The 18,799-nt window shown below is 41.0% G+C and overlaps 1 protein-coding gene across 2 annotated transcripts; it reads left to right on the plus strand.

Annotated features, from left to right (window-relative positions):
* Positions 1 to 943: 943 nt before the first annotated feature.
* On the plus strand, positions 944 to 14,066 carry LOC121545745 (C4b-binding protein alpha chain). Of its 2 annotated transcripts, XM_041856538.1 has the most exons (11): positions 944 to 1,475; positions 1,624 to 1,812; positions 2,085 to 2,184; positions 2,493 to 2,566; positions 2,680 to 2,862; positions 3,390 to 3,566; positions 10,307 to 10,363; positions 11,068 to 11,109; positions 11,611 to 11,656; positions 12,242 to 12,316; positions 12,852 to 14,066. In XM_041856538.1, the coding sequence occupies exons 1-10, from the start codon at positions 1,397 to 1,399 to the stop codon at positions 12,300 to 12,302; spliced, it is 1,008 nt and encodes a 335-aa protein (XP_041712472.1). In that variant the 5' UTR covers positions 944 to 1,396; the 3' UTR covers positions 12,303 to 12,316; positions 12,852 to 14,066. The 2 variants fall into 2 exon arrangements, with proteins under 2 accessions (XP_041712472.1, XP_041712473.1); XM_041856539.1 differs by lacking the exon at positions 12,242 to 12,316 and having other exon boundaries at positions 945 to 1,475.
* Positions 14,067 to 18,799: the final 4,733 nt, after the last annotated feature.

Genomic DNA, 18,799 nt, shown 5'->3' on the forward strand with positions numbered 1-18,799 from the left:
GGGCTTTTTAATGAGTGTAAGGTTAGTTGGTAGGGTATTCACATAGTGCAGGAATGTGGGGTGGAAGTCAGGAAATGTATTACAGATCATCTGGCTGTATATACGGAGGAGCTGATGGCCATACTGTTGGCCTTGCAGTGGGTGGAGGAAGTCAAACAAGACAGAGTAGTTATTTGCTCTGATTCATGTGCAGTGTTAATGAGTCTCCCGTCCTTTAGCTCACGTCTCAGACAAGCTCAGACAAGACCTGCTTTATGAGGTGCTACAAACCCATAGCAGGATTAAACAGATGGGTATACAGATAAGATTTACTTGGGTCCCAGCCCATGTGGGGGTGGAGGGGAACGAGGCAGTAGATGAATTGGCTAAACAAGCACTTAGTAGTGGGGATGTTGATGTTGACATTTCAATAAGCAAGGCAGAGGCAAAAAGACTGATATATACAGTGATGGTGCAGAGATGACAGGAGCAGTGGAATAGAGATAATAAGGGAAGGCATTTATTCAAGTACAGAGGAAAGTCTGGGAGGGGAGGATGGCAGGAAGGGACAGAAGAGAGGAGGCTATTTTTTACAAGATTAAGGGTGGGACACAGCCAGTTGAATAAGACATGAAATGTATATAGGAACGCAACCAACAGGAAAGTGTGATTATTGTCAGGAAACAGAGACCGTGGAGCATGTATTGCTACAGTGTGGGCAGTATCAGAGGGAACGAGAGAGGATGAGATCTAGTATGAGGGGGAAGGGGATACAGGAAATTAGTTTAAGGAGTATATTGAGTAGAACGTCATTAGATATAGTCTCAAATATTTTGTTATCTTTTTTAAGAGCAACGGGGCTGGCAGGTAGGATTTAGTTTATCCCTGTCTCTGGTCCACACTCCAGTACAGTAGGTGGCGGTAATGCACCATAACGTTGGATGCTAACCGCCGATAAACCCCACTGAAGAAGAAGAACCAGAAGGAAAAGAAGGAGTGGCAACAAAAACGTCGACTTGCTATTGCTAGACAGGCAGACAGTTGGCTTTTGAAGAAAGCGTAGAGACTATTTGAACAATAAGTTAAGAATTTTCTAAATACCATAGCAGATAATTATTGGAAATTGTTATAGAAAGTGCCATGCACGCAAACACGGTAGTTAACTGATCAAGCTAACGTTAGCTAATTAGCCAGGCTAGATATCTCGCAGGTTCCATCCATTACCAGCTAATGTTAGTTAAGTAGCTAACGTTAACTTAGTGGTGTCTGTCTTTCCACGTCAACACAGTGTGATTTCGACAAGTGGATATTGCGAGAAGTTCATCCGTTTAGGTGGGGAACTTTACAGTACAGAACAAGCAAACAAACCAATCCAGGAAATCGTGTGCTGCTGCTCGTTACGGGAAAATAAGACGTCATGCTGCCCTCAAAAGACGTCTGTTGGTCCTTGACAATATGGATGGTACACCTTGCTTTCATGGTTGTCACTGTTAAAGGTAAGGTCAACTAGAATCAGTTATATTTCTATGCAACTCACCCTGTCTACGGTCGGTGGTTTGAAGCTTATACCGTCTATGGTTTAAGGTTTTGACTCCTGCATTTGGCTGCCTTGGTCTTTAACATGAACTCTCCCACATATTTCAGCTCAAGAATGCTCCAAACCCATAGGAAAGCCCAACATGGTTTTGACAAAATCCTTCATCACCAAAGAGACATTTGGAGACGGAACAGATGCTAATTTTGAGTGTGAAATTGGATATGTCCGTAAAGGAGGGTCTCGATCAGTCACCTGTACTGCTGGCGTTTGGAGTGAAGTGAAACTGACATGCGAAAGTAATTCCAATAATTGTATTTATTATATTGTGGGGAAAACTTTATATATTCATAGCCCATCCATAAAACTCAGTGAAATACTATCCTAAGCCTAGCCTGGAATCTGGACCTGTTTTGTGCAAAACATTCTACTCCTTGCCACTACATGTCATATGCCAATATGTTTGGCATATGACATGGAGTGGCATGTTAGCACAAAACAAGTCTGTATTCCAAGCTAGCCTACATTTCCTCTGTACATGAGTCTGACTAGTATTCTTCATGGTTTTCAGAAAAGACATGTGGCTCCCCGGGAGAAGTGGAGAACGGCATTTTTAGTCTCAATGGAGGGATTCTGTTTGGTGCCAAAGCTTCTGTTACCTGTGACACTGGGTCAGTGCAAGGCTGTTTGCTTCCCCCTGCCCACTCGTTCTTTCTTGCGCGCGTGCTCTCGCTCTTTAATAGGGCTGAACTGAGTGCTTTAACATGTCAACTGTCATGTTTCACAAAGCAGTCAATTTGCAGGCCTAATTTTGTGATTTCCAAATAGGCCTTAATCAAACTTTTCCTCCCTAAAAGCTAAAGGAAATGTTTGTAATGCTTAGCGTATGAACTACCTTTACTATCATGATCAGATGTGAACAGTATGTTGTAACTCCTTGCTATTCCAAAACTGTCTCATATTGTGTAATCTTTCTCAGCTATACGCTTGTGGGCAGCGGTGTAAGGAACTGTTTGGACGAAGGCTGGGATGGCAGAGTTCCTGTATGTGAAGGTTAGTCATCTGAAGGAGCATGTCAAGTTAAAATAACAATAACTTCTATAACAGTTCTATGCTTGTGCCCAGATCAAAACTGTTCATAACTGCTGTTGTGCTCTACTCTGCAGTGGTGAAGTGTGGAAAGCCCCCCACCATTGTCAAGGGTGGACCTGTTATCCCACCTGAAGATGAGTACAGCTATGGAAGTGTTGTGGAATATAGCTGTGAGAATGATTACACTCTGGTTGGAACTAGATCCATAGCCTGTGACAAGGACGGAGAATTCCAGCCAGCTCCACCTGAGTGTAAAAGTACGTTGGAAGCTTGCCTTTTTTCCCCTTCATTGTTTTAAACAGTCATAATTATGGTTGTTGACAAAACATAGAACTGTTCACATGAACTGCTCACACTGGTAAGATCTATTTGGGATTCCACTTTCTTCCTCCACCACACAATCATGATCAAGGTCAGGGTCCAGATGACCTCTTCTAAAAAATAATTAAAAAAAAAAAGTTTAAATATCTATTATCTAACCTGATTAAAAAATAACATAAACAGAGATGTGCATGGGACATTGGCTAATAGAGCAGTCTAAAACATGGTTTATGTGTACTGTGGGCCTATTCTAAAAACCATGATGCAACATTGAGCTCAGAGGAAGTGGGTTACAAAAAATCTAGCGTATTTATTGAAAGCCTAGTTCCAGAATACATAAATAAGTTGTTATAGCAAAATTGTGATAATATTGCCTTCAAATAGCCTAACACTAATGAGAAACTTGGGCCCGCCATGTTCACAACAGTAGCTAATGAACATCTCTCTTTGTTTACATCTGTAGAGGTTTCATGTCCTACTCCTTTTGTTGAGAATGGCGTTAGGACTGAAGGTCGTCTACCCCCCTACACGCACAAGTCTTTTGTGACGTATAAGTGCAAAGATGGATATAAGATGGAGGGAATGGCCAGTTTGACCTGTGAAATAGAAGGCTGGTCAGCTCCTTATCCCAAATGCAAAGGTAAGACTTGTTTCAGTGTTTGTTATTTAACACACTTTAGCCTATATTTTATTTTGTGTGTCATTTGGTGTTTAGGACCAGAAGACCAATGTGTCAGGGTCAATTCAAAAAGTCAGTTTTCTATCTCATATAAACATATTGAGACTATATTGATAACACAAGATGGTATGTGTGGTAGGCCTAGTCTTCATGCTAATCATTATTTTTCACCATATGCATGCCTGTGCATAGCAACCTCAGGTAATTATTTTCCCTGTGCATTCAAGTTTGGATTTGGTCATTTTGATTTCCATCTATTATTTCCTTCTAGTCTTTGATCCGTTCTTGCTACTCGCCTGCATGCATTTTAGGGCTGACCCCAATTATTCAACGGGTTGATTGTTGGTGGACCAAGATTATTTTTTTTGTCGAGCAGTAGCACATTTTATTTTTATGGCACACGAGACACCGGTCTTATTCGCGCCCATCTCAGTGAACTAATCCATTGCGGAGGCCGCTGGGATGGCACAGTCCAAGAAGGGGAGTGTGGCTGCACAATGCACGTTTCCCTCCAGAATGCGCGCTCTCCTGCCAATTTGTGCGCATTCATTGTTTCATACGTTTATTGTGTGAAGTGTTTGCGTTTGATTTTTAATGTCTATCAATTCCCCATTACAAATATGTACATTTACCATAAAATCCTATAATTTATAATCTACAATGTTTGGTTACGGTAATGTCTGTTAATTACCGTAACCTCCCGAGTGGTGCAGTGGTCTAAGGTAGCTGTGCCACTAGAGATCCTGGTTCGAATCCAGTCTTTGTCGTAGCCGGCCGCAACCGGGAGACCCATGGGGCGGCGCACAATTGGCCCAGCGTCGTCCAGGGTATGGAAGGGAATGGCCGGCAGGGATGTAGCTCAGTTGGTAGAGCATGGTGTTTGCAACGCCAGGGTTGTGGGTTCGTTTCCCACGGTGGGGCAGTATGAAAAAATTATGTATGCACTCACTGTGCATAGCCACCTCAGGTAATTATTTCCCCTGTGCATTCAAGTTTGGATTTGGTCATTTTGATTTCCATCTATTATTTCCTTCTAGTCTTTGATCTTATCCAGACGCTCTGGATAAGAGCGTCTGCTAAATGACTAAAAATTTAAACAATTATTATTCCAGTCTTTTACCGTTCTCATTGTCAAGGTGGACATGTTTTTTGCAGAGCGCACAACCTGTTACACTTATGAGAAACAAGTTTTGGTTTATTTCATTTCATTTACGAGTTTTGTCAATTTAGTCATTGTCTTTTGTTTGGAGCTCTCCTGTCAATGTTGAGTAAGAGGATGCACACCTGATTATGCATAGAAGTAGGCCTATAGGCTACCTGGCCTGTGCACAAATGTAGGCATATAAAAGTGCCTATTTGGGGATCTGATAGTATTTCTGATTGGCTTAATGCACCACCACTAATGAGCTGTGGAGCTTCTCAAAGTAATGTTTTCACCTCAAACAGCAAGCAAACAAAGTCTGTTTTTACATCCATTGAGAATGACAATAGTTCCTCAATGTATTTGAAAAATCTTTCCAGCTCTCTCCCTTGCGATAACCACTCAGCGTTAAAGTGAACAATGTCATGCTCTGATCCAGTGGAAATGTCATAAAATAGGCCTACCTGAATACTTCTTATCCTTTGCGCAAATAGCCTACAGCTGTGTCTGTCCAGAGCTCACTAGTGCAGGAAACTGAGGACCCAGAATATTTTATACAATGTTGCAAGGAGCTTCAGGCCAGACCCAAGATAATAGTTGATACAATGTTTCAAGTTTGTTGCAGACAGGCCATGCTTAGCCAATGTGATTTATAGTATATTTCTTTTTTATCAGGATATTTTCTACCTGCAGGCTGCAATGTTTTTATTTGTTGGCTTTAAATCAAATCAAATCACATTTTATGTCACATGCGCCGAATTCAACAGGTGTAGACCTTACAGTGAAATGCTTACTTACAAGCCCTTAACCAACAATGCAGTTTTAAGAAAAATAAGTGTTAAGTAAAAAAATTAAGAATAATAATTAGAGAGCAGCAGTAAAATAACAGTAGCGAGTCTATATACATGGGGTACCGGTACAGAGTCAATGTGCGGGGGCACAGGTTAGTCGAGGTAATTGAGGGAATATGCACATGTAGGTAGAGTTAAAGTGACTATGCATAGATAATAAACAGAGTAGCAGCAGTGTAAAAGAGGGGGTGGGGGGGAACAATGCAAATAGTCCGGGTAGCCATTTGATTAGCTGTTCAGGAGTCTTATGGCTTGGGGGTAGAAGCTGTTAAGAAGACTTTTGGACCTAGACTTGGCGCTCCGGTACCGCTTACTGTGTGGTAGCAGAGAGAACAGTCTATGACTAGGGTGTCTGGAGTCTTTTTGACAATTTCTAGGGCCTTCCTCTGACACCGCCTGGTATAGAGGTCCTGGATGGCAGGAAGCTTGGCCCCAGTGATGTACTGGGCCGTACACACTACCCTCTGTAGTGCCTTGCGGTCGGAGGCCGAGCATTTGCCATACCAGGCAGTGATGCAACCAGTCAGGATGCTCTCGATGGTGCAGCTGTATAACTTTTTGAGGATCTGAGGACCCATGCCAAATCGTTTCAGTCTCCTAAGGGGGAATAGGCTTTGTCGTGCCCCCTTCACGACTGTCTTGGTGTGTTTGGACCATGATAGTTTGTTGGTGATGTGGACACCAAGGAACTTGAAGTGCTCAACCTGCTCCACTACAGCCCCGTCGATGAGAATGGGGGCATGCTCGGTCCTCTTCTTTCTCCTGTAGTCCACAATCATCTCCTTTGTCTTGATCACGTTGAGGGAGAGGTTGTTATCCTGGCACCACACGGCCAGGTCTGACGACCTCCCTATAGGCTGTCTCATCGTTGTCGGTGATCAGGCCTACCACTGTTGTGTCGTCGGCAAACTTAATGTTGGTGTCGTGCCTGGACATGCAGTTATTGGTGAACAGGGAGTACAGGAGGGGACTGAGCAGGCACCCCTGAGAGGCTCCCGTGTTGAGGATCAGTGTGGCAGTGTTGTTACCTACCCTTACCACCTGGGGGCGGCCCGTCAGGAAGTCCAGGATCCAGTTGCAGAGGGAGGTGTTTATTCCCAGGGTCCTTAGCTTAGTGATGAGCTTTGAGGGCACTATGGTGTTGAACGCTGAGCTGTAGTCAATTAATAGCATTCTCACGTAGGTGTTCCATTTGTCCAGGTGGGAAAGGGCAGTGTGGAGTGCAATAGAGAGAGCATCATCTGTGGATGCAAATTGGAGTGGGTCTAAGGTTTCTGGGATAATGGTGTTGATGTGAGCCATGACCAGCCTTTCAAAGCACTTCATGGCTACAGACATAAGTGCTACGGGTTGGTAGTCATTTAGGCAGGTTACCTTGGTGTTCTTGGGCACAGGGACTATGGTGGTCTGCTTGAAACATGTTGGTATTACAGACACAGTCAGGGACAGGTTGAAAATGTCAGTGAAGACACTTGCAAGTTGGTCAGCGCATGCTCGGAGTACACATCCTGGTAATCCGTCTGGCCCTGCGGCCTTGTGAATGTTGACCTGTTTAAAGGTCTTACTCACATCGGCTACGGAGAGCGTGATCACACAACCATCCAGAACAGCTGATGCTCTCATGCATGCTTCAGTGTTGCTTGCCTCGAAGCGAGCATAGAAGTAATTTAGCATGTCTGGTAGGCTCGTGTCACTGGGGAGTTCATGGCTGTGCTTCCCTTTGTAGTCTGTAATAGTTTGCAAGCCCTGCCACATCCGACGAGCGTCGGAGCCGGTGTAGTACGATTCAATCTTAGTCCTGTATTGACGCTTTGCCTGTTTGATGGTTTGTCGGAGGGCATAGCGGGATTTCTTATAAGCGTCAATTTTTATTTTTACATATTTGGCAATGGCAATAATGTTACTTTTTAGGTTTGTATAATTTTCATTTAGATTTGGATAGAATTTTGATTAACCACATGACAATGATTTTGAGATACGAAGATGTTATTATAAATGAAATGAAACTGTTCCTTGAAAATGTGCATATGAAAACCATAACTGGCACGCAGATTGGTAGAAATGGTAAGATTAAATTGGAATTCCACATGAGAACGTTTGCAGACTCCTCTTGTAGCCTATTACTGGCAACTTCAGGAGAGTAACGGCAGAATTTCCGAAAGCCAGTAGGAGCGGAAGGAGGATTGTCGGGACAGGTTACGTTTTTTTTCTCTTCTGGTTATCTTGATCTCTGGCTCCCTCTTGAGTCATTTGTGTGTTATTTCATCAAACAGTGAGTTTGAAGCATCATACAAGCTCAATGCAAATATAGTTGATTTTATTAAAACACAAGGTGTTGCTATATATGGAAAAATATAAGTTTTAAATTTGATTGGTCGAAAGAACCGACGACTTTCGGTCAACCAAGATATTGGTCGGGGACAGCCCTAATGCTTTTAGTATAAAAATTGGTTACTATTAAAGATAAACTGGTGTTCAAGTTCAACCTGTGATCCATTCAAACAACCCCATGGTCTAGTGAGCTGCTTACCTTCCATTGAGGTCAGCTGCCTTTACACTTTTATTAGTGATTGATTAGCCATCTTGTCCAAGACCATTCTGTTCCTCAGACCACACTGGCTGACTAAAGCATTTGAGGGATCACAACAGTAAAGTGTTGTGACAGACTAGACAAGAATAGTTACTGCCCTAATTGATTTGCATGCCTTTTATAGCCCTTCCGACTACAACAAAGCCCCCTACTACTATTACTACAGCTACTCGCAAAGAGAAACACAATCTAGGAGTCCATTTTGATATTGCTTGACACAATCCTAATCAAATTTGTATATAATATAGTGTAGCAATGGCTTTGATTCTGACCCCTCATGTTCTTCTCCATAGCTTTACCTAGCCTACAGGAAATCAGAGTATGTTAACTCCAGACACTCTGTACTGTTAACTCCTGAGTGGCGCAGTGGTCTAAGGCACTGCATCGCAGTGCTTACTGTGCCACTAGAGATCCTGGTTCGAATCCAGGCTCTGTCGCAGCCGGCCGCGACCGGAAGACTCATGGGCGGTGCACAATTGGCCCAGCGTCGTCCAGGGTAGAGGAGGGAAATGGCCGGCAGGGATGTAGCTCAGTCGATTCCCATAGGGGGCCAGTATAAAAAAATAAAATAATAATAATAATAATAATAATGTGTATTCACTAACTGTAAGTCGCTCTGGATAAGAGCGTCTGCTAAATGACTAAAATGTAATGTAAATGTACAGCTGAATAACCTAAATTCACATGTGATGATAGGGAGAAAATATTATGCTAACACTTTGGCACCTAACACCTAGGGCTGGCACAATTACAGTGTAACTGGTGGTTATGGATGAAGACCGTCATGCAAATAAAATAACCGGCATAACCGAGAGAAACGAATAGCTGACTGAAGATGGGACAGCCGGGCATTAGTGCAGTTGAGTTAGCTTTGGCCTTAACATGAGCTCTTCACAACGTGATGAAACTTTGTTTATCCTTGCTGAAACAAGCAAACGGGTCTTCGGTTGCCTGGGCAACACTGCACACATATGCAGCACGCATAGAAATAGAATGAATAGAACGGACTTGAACCCTCAAACCCTGGCAATTTGACTGGTGAACTGATGGGAACACTCGCAATGGCTGCCTGGTATTGTGATGCAATAATTTCCATGGTAATGTAGAATGTTAATTCTAATTATCTGAACTGATGAGGCTCATGCAATGGAATGTATTTTTTTGTAATGTCAGTTGAGTTGAATCAACAAATCACAGCACATATTGTTCTTCCTGCTTTGCTCCTATGAGTACATTCACAATGGCCGCCAGTCCACCTATTATGCCATCATTGACTTGAATGGGGATGCCCATTCTATTTCTATGCCAGCACATGCAATCTGGAGCGGAGGAGAGGCGAAAATGTGCTTCCCCAAAACATTTTGAATGATTATTACGGTGACTGCAGTCGTTTGGCTGGCCAAGTACAGTCAATTCCATGACCGTCACATCCCTACTAACACCTCATCTCACTTTATTAGCCTAACCTTTTGATCCTTTATGGTACTATAATAAGCCATTGGGGTCTTTCTGGTGAGGCTTTCGAATGACCTCCACACCAAGTTGCATGTCATTGTCTGGCTGAGGTGCAGAATTGTCATTGGTACTGTGAAGTACACACAGTCTAATATGCTCAGTAAATTCCCCTAGATATGTGTCCAAAGAGATATGCTCGTCTACACTTTCATTGACACTTGAATTATAGATTCAAATTGAACCTGGCCGGCAACAAGTGGTAGTTCATGGTGGCTTTTCTCCATCACTCTCCTTCACCTGAAAGAAAGGACACTCTCCTTCACCTGAAAGAAAGGATATACAGTATGTAACAATGCACCTATCAAGTAGTCATGGGGAAAAACATAACCCATATCAAATGTATGACGTAAACATCACTCTATCCTCATATAGGGCTGAACCCTACCTTGAGTTATGTTTCACATAGACTACCTCTAACACAGAAATAAAGTATTGGCTGTGTTGAAATTGAACACTAGTTTGTTCACTGGCATGCCATGCCTCTAACTCCACCTAATTCTTTCAATGCATTATTTTTATTTATCCAACATCAGTAAGCTTTATTAGTAATTGTTGGTGTTAAATCTGTGTGTGTGCGTGCGAACCCTAATATCACCTCTTTTAGCAACAGATCATGTACCTGGCCCCGCTCCTGATCCCACTGGTCCCCCAGCGGCCAACAGTAAGCTGTTTATTGGTGTTGTACATGCTCTTTCCATGACATAGACTGAACAGGTGAAAGCTATGATCCCTTTTGATGTCACTTGTTAAATCCAATTCAATCATTGTAGATGAAGGGGAGGAGACAGTTTAAAAAATGATTTTTAAGCCTTGAGACTATTGAGACATGGATTGTGTATGTGTGCCATTCAGAGGGTGAATTGGCAAGACAAAAAATATAAGTGCCTTTGAACGGGTTATGGTAGCATGTGCCAGGCGCACCGGCTTGTGTCAAGAACTGCAATGCTGCTGGGTTTTACACGCTCAATAGTTTCCTGTGTGTATCAAGACTGGTCCACCACCCAAAGGACATCCAGCCAACTTGACACAACTGTGGAAAGCATTAGAGTCAACATGGGCCAGCGTCCCTGTGAAACGCTTTCGACACCTTGTAGAGTCCATGCTCTGATGAATTGAGGCTGTATATGTTGTTACAACAGTAAGCTGTCACCCAGTTGCTATCTATTGGTGTTGTATATGATGTTACAACAGTAAGCTGTCAACCAGTTGCCATCTATAGGTGTTGTATACGATGTTACAATAGTTAGCTGTCATCCATACATGTTGTACAGTATATGATGTTCTCTTTGATGGTTCAAGCATTATTTAGACTATTTAGTGATGATTCATCTTGACTGCAAATTCATTTGTTTGTTTCTCTTACAGGCCACACTTGGGAAATAGTAGGGGGTGTTATAGGTGGACTTGGTAAGTTGCAATAGATGTTATTTTGAATGACAAGTTGTGTGGATAATGACAGTAACAGTCCAACATGGTGACCTGTTAAACAAAGAAGAATTGTACTATATTCCATCTTATAAAGATTAATGGGATAAGCAGTATTTGTTTGGTTTTATGTTGAACATTTTCAAATCTAGTCATCATGCAACAATGTTTACTTGTTGCTGTACCAATAATTTATTTTCTAACATACTCACCAATGTATTTTAATACATTGGTAGTATTCCGTTCAACCCTTACCTTGCAGGACTGACATTAAGTTATTTGTAATAATTTGCTATTGTTACTGGCATACAAATCTATAACAATACCACATTCTGTTGACATCCCATTATTTGTATTCATGTTGGTCACAATAAGGAGAAGGAATGTTGTGGTTTTAAACTCTATGCCAAGTAAAAATTAACTATTTCATATGCTAAACAGAATATTACCTAATGGATTCAAACTTCTCCTTTTTCTTTCTAGTCGGTGTTGGTATTATAGGATTTATAATCAACAAATTTAAAGGACGGTAAGAAGTTGTCTCATTTCATTAACTAACATCCAATCAAGGCTTGTTTCCTGTTATGGCTCCTCCCTCTTTTCTTTGTGCTCACTAAAACAACTGTTGCTCAGTTTCATGTGTTCTTACACTGGCACCGTAGCCACCTATGCCGGTTTCAGCTAAATGCTGCATGATTTACATTTGCAAAGCTTTTTGGTGTTTTAATATCAATATACACACACCAGCCACAGTAGTGAAGCTGCAAAGTAAACGCAATGGCCATTTTGTCCGAAAAATATTATATTGTTGTTAAACATTGAGCTGATTGGTGTGTCTGTCGTTGAAGAGGTCCAGAGGGGTTGTCACACATGTGGCGAGCAAGGGTGACTGATTGGTGAGGCCAATTTGTTTGGCCTAGCCTGGTATCCAGACCTGTTTTGTGCTAACATTCCACTCCTTACCACTTTGTGTCATATAACAAACAGTTTGGCATATGACACGTGGCAAGGAGTGGATTGTTAGCACAAAACAGGTCTGGGTTCCAGGCTAGGTTTGGCCTCCTGGTCATCCAGAAATAGTCATGAAATACAGTGCTTGACTTTTGGGTTACAGCTCTCGAGTTGGCTACTCAGGAAATGTGGCCACTAATAACTCTGAAGACAGAGAGTTGTAGCACCCTTGGCCATGGTAAGAAGATGGGCTTCTGACCACACCGTTCTGATTACATTTTTGATAAGAAAATATGGGTCATGTGATTGGGTATGAATTAGCAGTGAAATGCTAAATGTTTTTATTTTGATGGGTGAGCATCATGATCTCTTGAACCTTTAAATGAAACTGTGATCTCCAACTTGGCTTTAAGCTGACATGTTGTGGCAGCTATTCAATCGTGTCCTGATATGTCAGTCCAACAGATTTATCCCGTTTATGTTCCACAGGTCCACTCTTTTAGTAGAGCAGGTGTAGGGCGGCAGGTAGCTTAGTGGTTAAGAGCGTAGTGCCAGTAACCGAAAGGTCGCTGGTTCTAATCCCGAGCCGACTAGGTGAAAAATCGGTCGATGTGCCCTTGAGCAAGGCACTTAACCCTAATTGCTCCTGTAAGTCGCTCTGGATAAGAGTGTCTGCTAAATGACTAAAATGTAAATGTAAAAATGTATAGAAATAAATGTGAGATGTATTTTCGGGAGTTGTCTAACTGTATTTTTGGCATTTTCTTTTTCAGTTCCAATTCTTCTTATTTGCCTTGAGTAAATGCAAAGTGAGTTACACCGCAGTGCAAGAGTCTCTTGCAATAAGGCCACTGGGCCATGGTGTTCTAGGAGGAAACCTGCAGCTCACTAATATCAGGCTAAAATGAATCCAAGTGTATTTGTCACATGCACAGAATACAGCGGGTGTAACAGTAGTAGTGAAATGCTTAATTGCAGCAGTGCAATGCTTACTTCCTCAACAGTGCAGAATACATTTAAAGTAGCAAAACTATCAATATACAAAGTAGATGTAGCTCAGTTGGTAGAGCATGGCATTTGCAACGCCAGGGTTGTGGGTTCGATTCCAGTATAAAAAATAAAAATGTATGCACTCACTAACTGTAAGTCGCTCTGGATAAGAGCGTCTGCTAAATGACTAAAATGTAATGTAAATGTAGATGAATCAGTGCATTTTGAATGTTAGAAGAGCTCTGGATTCTTAACTTTGCCTTATCAATGGAAAAGACAGTTGTACCCTCTATTTATGTTATATTATCTTGACGGACATTTGTACCCTGTATTTATGTTATATTATCTTGACGGACATTTTCCACTGCCCCTTTTATTCCATTGCTTGGTTGTCTCATACTAGATGTCTTTACAGCAGTTTTTTTCTTTTTTGTTTGAGAATAAATGTGATGTAATTTATAATGTAATGCGTGAGATCTAATCAAGTGGTTGCTTCATATGAACCCAGGTTCTTATTTAGTAGAGTACAATGTTCAGATTGTGTAATGAAGAATATTATTGGGGTTAGGTGAATATAAAAGTAGGTTTGAATTTGCTTTTCTGATAAATGTAGCCTACTAAATAAGCAGAGCAGTGTTAAACGTAAAAACAAACAAGATGATCACGTTTTTACTGCTTTTTACTAGGCATGTTTTCAAAATGGAATGAAAATACATGTTCCAGAATGTCATCTTTCATGATATCTAAGACCCAACTATCTAACAGGAGCACTTTGAATGAATAAAATGAAGTATTAATGTGTGTTTAAAGTATAATGTAGATCTCACTACTGACTCTATAGACTATAAACGCTGTACTTACATCTGTCTAACCTGTTATATTATCAGTGTGGAACCATTTTAAACAAGTATGTTGTGGTCAGCCAGTTAAGAAAAAAAATTTTTCTTCACGTTTGATTAATGTACCAATCAATTAAACAGCAATCATTTACACATGAACCGGTGTCGTTTGTCTTTGTCCATTGATTACTCTTGATACTGAACTAGTATCCATAGTTATTGTTACAGTATGCTGTGTTTGGGTCATGGCAGTCCTTGGTTCTTTACCTAATATTTACACATCTCAGATGGGTCTGTTATCTTGCCGAAACTGCTCTGGGCCTCTTTAATGTAACTTAAAGGAATACTTACTGATTTTGGCAATGATCCGCCCTTTTTTTAGAGGCTGAGTCTGATGAACTCATGAGAAAAAAAAGTCTGCATCTAGTATGAAGGAAGTTAAAGGTAGTTTTGTGAGCCAATGCTAACTAGCATTAGCTCAATTACGAAGTTTATGGTATCCACTTGCATGCTAGCAGTTACCATAGACTTCCGGTCATTGCCCTAACGCTAGTTAGCAACTTCTTCCAATCTGCACACAGACATAAAAATGGTATCCACAAGATTCTTTTCCCACTTGGAACTGGTAGGTTGGTTTCTTCCTGCTAAAAGTTGGTGGAATTATTAGGGAATTAAGGTAGACACACCTCCCCCACACATTAATTTATTCAATCTCCACCCAAAACGAATAGCAGGTGAATAGCACGTTATTCTCAAGGTACAAATATGCATAGAGAGGAAAGTGCAGAGGAGTATTTCTGTCTGTAATAAAGCCCTTTTGTGGGGAAAAACTCATTCTGATTGGCTGAGCCTGGGTCGGCCTGGCTCCCAAGTGGATGGACCTAGGCCCACCCATGGCTGCGCCCCTGCCCAGTCATGTGAAATCCATAGATTAGGTCCTAATTAATTTATTTCAATTAACTGATTTCCTTATATGAACTGTAACTCAGCAAAATCTTTGAGATTCTTGCATGTTGCGTTTATATTTTTGTTCAGTATATATTGACTTACTGTAGGCCTATTGTTGTGTGTGTTAATAATCTAAACCCTATCTAGTGTGACAGTAAAACCAGAAGTTAATTCCCTTCCTGTGAATGATATCACGCAATAAACTAATGTTGCTTCATGAGTCCGGTGACTTTCATTGCATTTGTCAGGAATTCATCATGTATTTTCTACCTGTGATTGACTTAGGCTACTTGTTCGATAACTTTCTCAATCCAGCTTTTATTGTCCTGTATAAAACAAGTCTTATCTATTGTTTTGGTCAGAGACACAAATAATATTTTCCAGTAGGAAAAAAAACAAGCGTAACATAAAGGGAGCTGAGCGCTCAAAAATAAGCGTCTGTATGTGGTAATAAATAAGTTATTCCATTGTAGCACAATTTTGTTTGTTAGAAGGGGAAAATACTGAGTTGTGTGACATGATGATTTTATGATTCATTTCTAATCCCATGATGATTGTTATTCTATCCCTCCCAGGAACTCTGTCATACAATAAGACAATGTTGTTTTCCTGTAGACACTCAAAATAATGGAGAGCCAAACCCTTTAGATCCTGACCAGAAATTACAAACCACTTCCGGTTGTCGCCCCTCCTTTAAACTAATAACCTCAATATAAAGTTTTCCATCATGATATGTGATAGATTACTGTATATTAAGAAATCAGATATGTGTACATAAAGTTGGTAAAACATGTAAGGAATGTATTTGCTGTAATCTCATTAAGAACATGGTTACAGCAGAACTGTTCATGAGGAAGCTGTGATGAAATGGTGTTAACCACAAGCCATACAATAATACTTACAGTATCTTACTGCTTAGAAACCATGCATAAAATATGCAGATAACTTGCCCAAGTATTTGGAAGCATATCTACGTCTTTGCTATTGTGTCAGAGCTGGGAGGCAAGGCAGGAAATTATGAAAGGGTGTGCCATTTCCTCAGTTAGTCTACGTGAGTCACATTTAGAATTGTTCTACATAGCACGTTTACATGGAGTGGTTCTGATACTTTAAATACCAAAGTGGTGATTTAATATTTTTTTTTACAATCCTGCCACTTTGAAGCTCAACGTGCCACTCCTTCAGGGTTGTATTCATTAGTCCAAACAGTTGCAAAACGTTCAGTTTCGCAACTAAAATTAGAGTTTCTATTGGACAAATTCAGGTAGGTCCCGCCCCGTTTCGTTCAGTTTGCTTCCGTTTAAGAAACATTTTGCAACAAAATCGGCATAATGAATACACCCCAGTTCACTACTGAGTGTTTTGCAACAGAAACTGTTTACTCCAAACAGAAAACGTTTTGCAACGAAAACAAGAGTTTCTATTGGACAAATTCTGGGGTGTATTCATTACGTCTCGCAACGGAAACCGTTTACCGTTTAAGAACCAAACGGAAGCAAACGGAACGAAACGGGGAGGGACCTACCTGAATTACAACCTTTCTCCCCCAATGTCACACTAATGCAATTCCACAAAATACACAACATGCGCAACAGTAGATTAGCAAAAAAATTCAAAGCACACTCATAATTGACACTGTGACTTGACCCGAATGCAGTTAAGAAACCCTACAGGAAACCACTATAGCCTATAAAATAACGTGTGCCTCTTTAAGCTGTCATTGTGTCTTCAGACAGTTAACAATTTGATATGCCTATGCATAATTCACTACATAGGCATCCCTGTCACAGCCATGATGTCTGTTAACAATTCAGAGAGGCATATCGGAAAATTATACAGTTGAAGTCGGAAGTTTACATACACTTAGGTTGGAGTCATTAAAACTCGTTTTTCAACCACTCCACACATTTCTTGTTAACAAACTATAGTTTTGGCAAGTCGGTTAGGACATCTACTTTGTGCATGACACAAGTACTTTTTTCCAACAATTGTTTACAGACAGATTATTTCACCTATAATTCACTGTCTCACAATTCCAGTGGGTCAGAACTTTACATACACTAAGTTGACTGTGCCTTTAAACAGCTTGGAAAATTCCAGAAAATGATGTCATGGCTTTAGAAGCTTCTGATCGGCTAATTGACATCATTTGAGTCAATTGGAGGTGTAACTGTGGATGTATTTCAAGGCCTACCTTCAAACTCAGTGCCTCTTTGCTTGACATCATGGGAAAATCAAAAGAAATCAGCCAAGAGCTCAGAAAAATAATTGTAGACCTCCACAAGTCTGGTTCATCCTTGGGAGCAATTTCCAAATGCCTGAAGGTACCACGTTCATCTGTACAAACAATAGTACGCAAGTATAAACACCATGGGACCACGCAGCCGTCATACCGCTCAGGAAGGAGACACGTTCTGTCTCCTAGAGATGCGAAAAGTGCAAATCAATCCCAGAACAACAGCAAAGGACCTTGTGAAGATGCTGGAGGAAACAGGTACAAAAGTATCTATATCCACAGTAAAACGAGTCCTATATCGACATAACCTGAAAGGCCGCTCAGCAAGGAAGAAGCCACTGCTTCAAAACCGCCATAAAAAAGCCAGACTATGGTTTGCAACTGCACATGGGGACAAAGATCGTACTTTTTTAGAAATGTCCTCTGGTCTGATGAAACAAAAATAGAACTGTTTGGCCGTAATGACCATCGTTATGTTTGGAGGAAAAAGGGAGTTGCTTGCAAGCCGAAGAAAACCATCCCAACTGTGAAGCACGGGGGTGGCAGCATCATGCTGTGGGGGTGCTTTGCTGCAGGAGGGACTGGTGCACTTCACAAAATAGATGGCATCATGAGGAAGGAAAATTTGGTGGATATATTGAAGCAACATCTCAAGACATCAGTCAGGAAGTTAAAGCTTGGTCACAAATGGGTCTTCAAAATGGACAATGACCCCAAGCATACTTCCAAAGTTGTGGACAACAAAGTCAAGGTATTGGAGTGGTCATCACAAAGCCCTGACCTCAATCCTATAGAAAATGTGTGGGCAGAACTGAAAAAGCGTGTGCGAGCAAGGAGGCCTACAAACCTGACTCAGTTACACCAACTCTGTCAGGAGGAATGGGCCAAAATTCACCCAACTTATTGTGGGAAGCTTGTGGAAGGCTACCCGAAATGTTTGACCCAAGTTAAACAATTTAAAGGCAATGCTACCAAATACTAATTTAGTGTATGTAAACTTCTGACCCACTGGGAATGTGATGAAAGAAATAAAAGCTGAAATGAATCATTCTCTCTTCTATTATTCTGACATTTCACATTCTTAAAATAAAAGTGGTGATCCTAACTGACCTAAGACAGGGCATTTTTACTAGGATTAAATGTCAGGAATTGTGAAAAACTGAGTTTAAATGTATTTGGCTAAGGTGTATGTAAACTTCTGACTTCAACTGTATATTCTCCTGTCCTAGAGCCTATAGGCTAATTTCCTATCCAGTCCCAATCCCACTGAAACTCAAATTCCTGACTTCTGTCTCGCATGAAAATTCCTAACTTGCATTATCTCACTTATGCATGTCAAAATACCACTATAACATTTCCTCCGCTTCTTTGCGTTGTCTCGTACATGCTGCACATCTGAAAGTTTTGGTTGAGAATGTGTGATCAACAAACGGTATGAGAGTAGATAAGGATATTTTCAGGGGCGCAACTTTGGTTTTAGAAGTGAGGGGGACATACAGTGGGGAAAAAAAGTATTTAGTCAGCCACCAATTGTGCAAGTTCTCCCACTTAAAAAGAGAGAGGCCTGTAATTTTCATCATAGGTACACGTCAACTATGACAGACAAAATGAGCATTTTTTTTCCAGAAAATCACATTGTAGGATTTTTTATGAATTTATTTGCAAATTATGGTGGAAAGTAAGTATTTGGTCAATAACAAAAGTTTCT

Source organism: Coregonus clupeaformis, chromosome 30, assembly GCF_020615455.1.
Source record: "Coregonus clupeaformis isolate EN_2021a chromosome 30, ASM2061545v1, whole genome shotgun sequence".
Classification (NCBI taxonomy): Eukaryota; Metazoa; Chordata; class Actinopteri; order Salmoniformes; family Salmonidae; genus Coregonus; species Coregonus clupeaformis.

Excerpts from the sequence above, each read along its gene's own strand:
- LOC121545745 (XM_041856538.1), top strand. The coding sequence starts at position 1,397 with ATGCTGCCCTCAAAAGACGTCTGTTGGTCCTTGACAATATGGATGGTA. Across the intron at positions 2,185-2,492 it reads TCTGTTACCTGTGACACTGG|CTATACGCTTGTGGGCAGCG; the intron begins GTCAGTGCAAGG and ends AATCTTTCTCAG. Across the intron at positions 11,657-12,241 it reads ATCAACAAATTTAAAGGACG|CTCTCGAGTTGGCTACTCAG; the intron begins GTAAGAAGTTGT and ends TTTGGGTTACAG.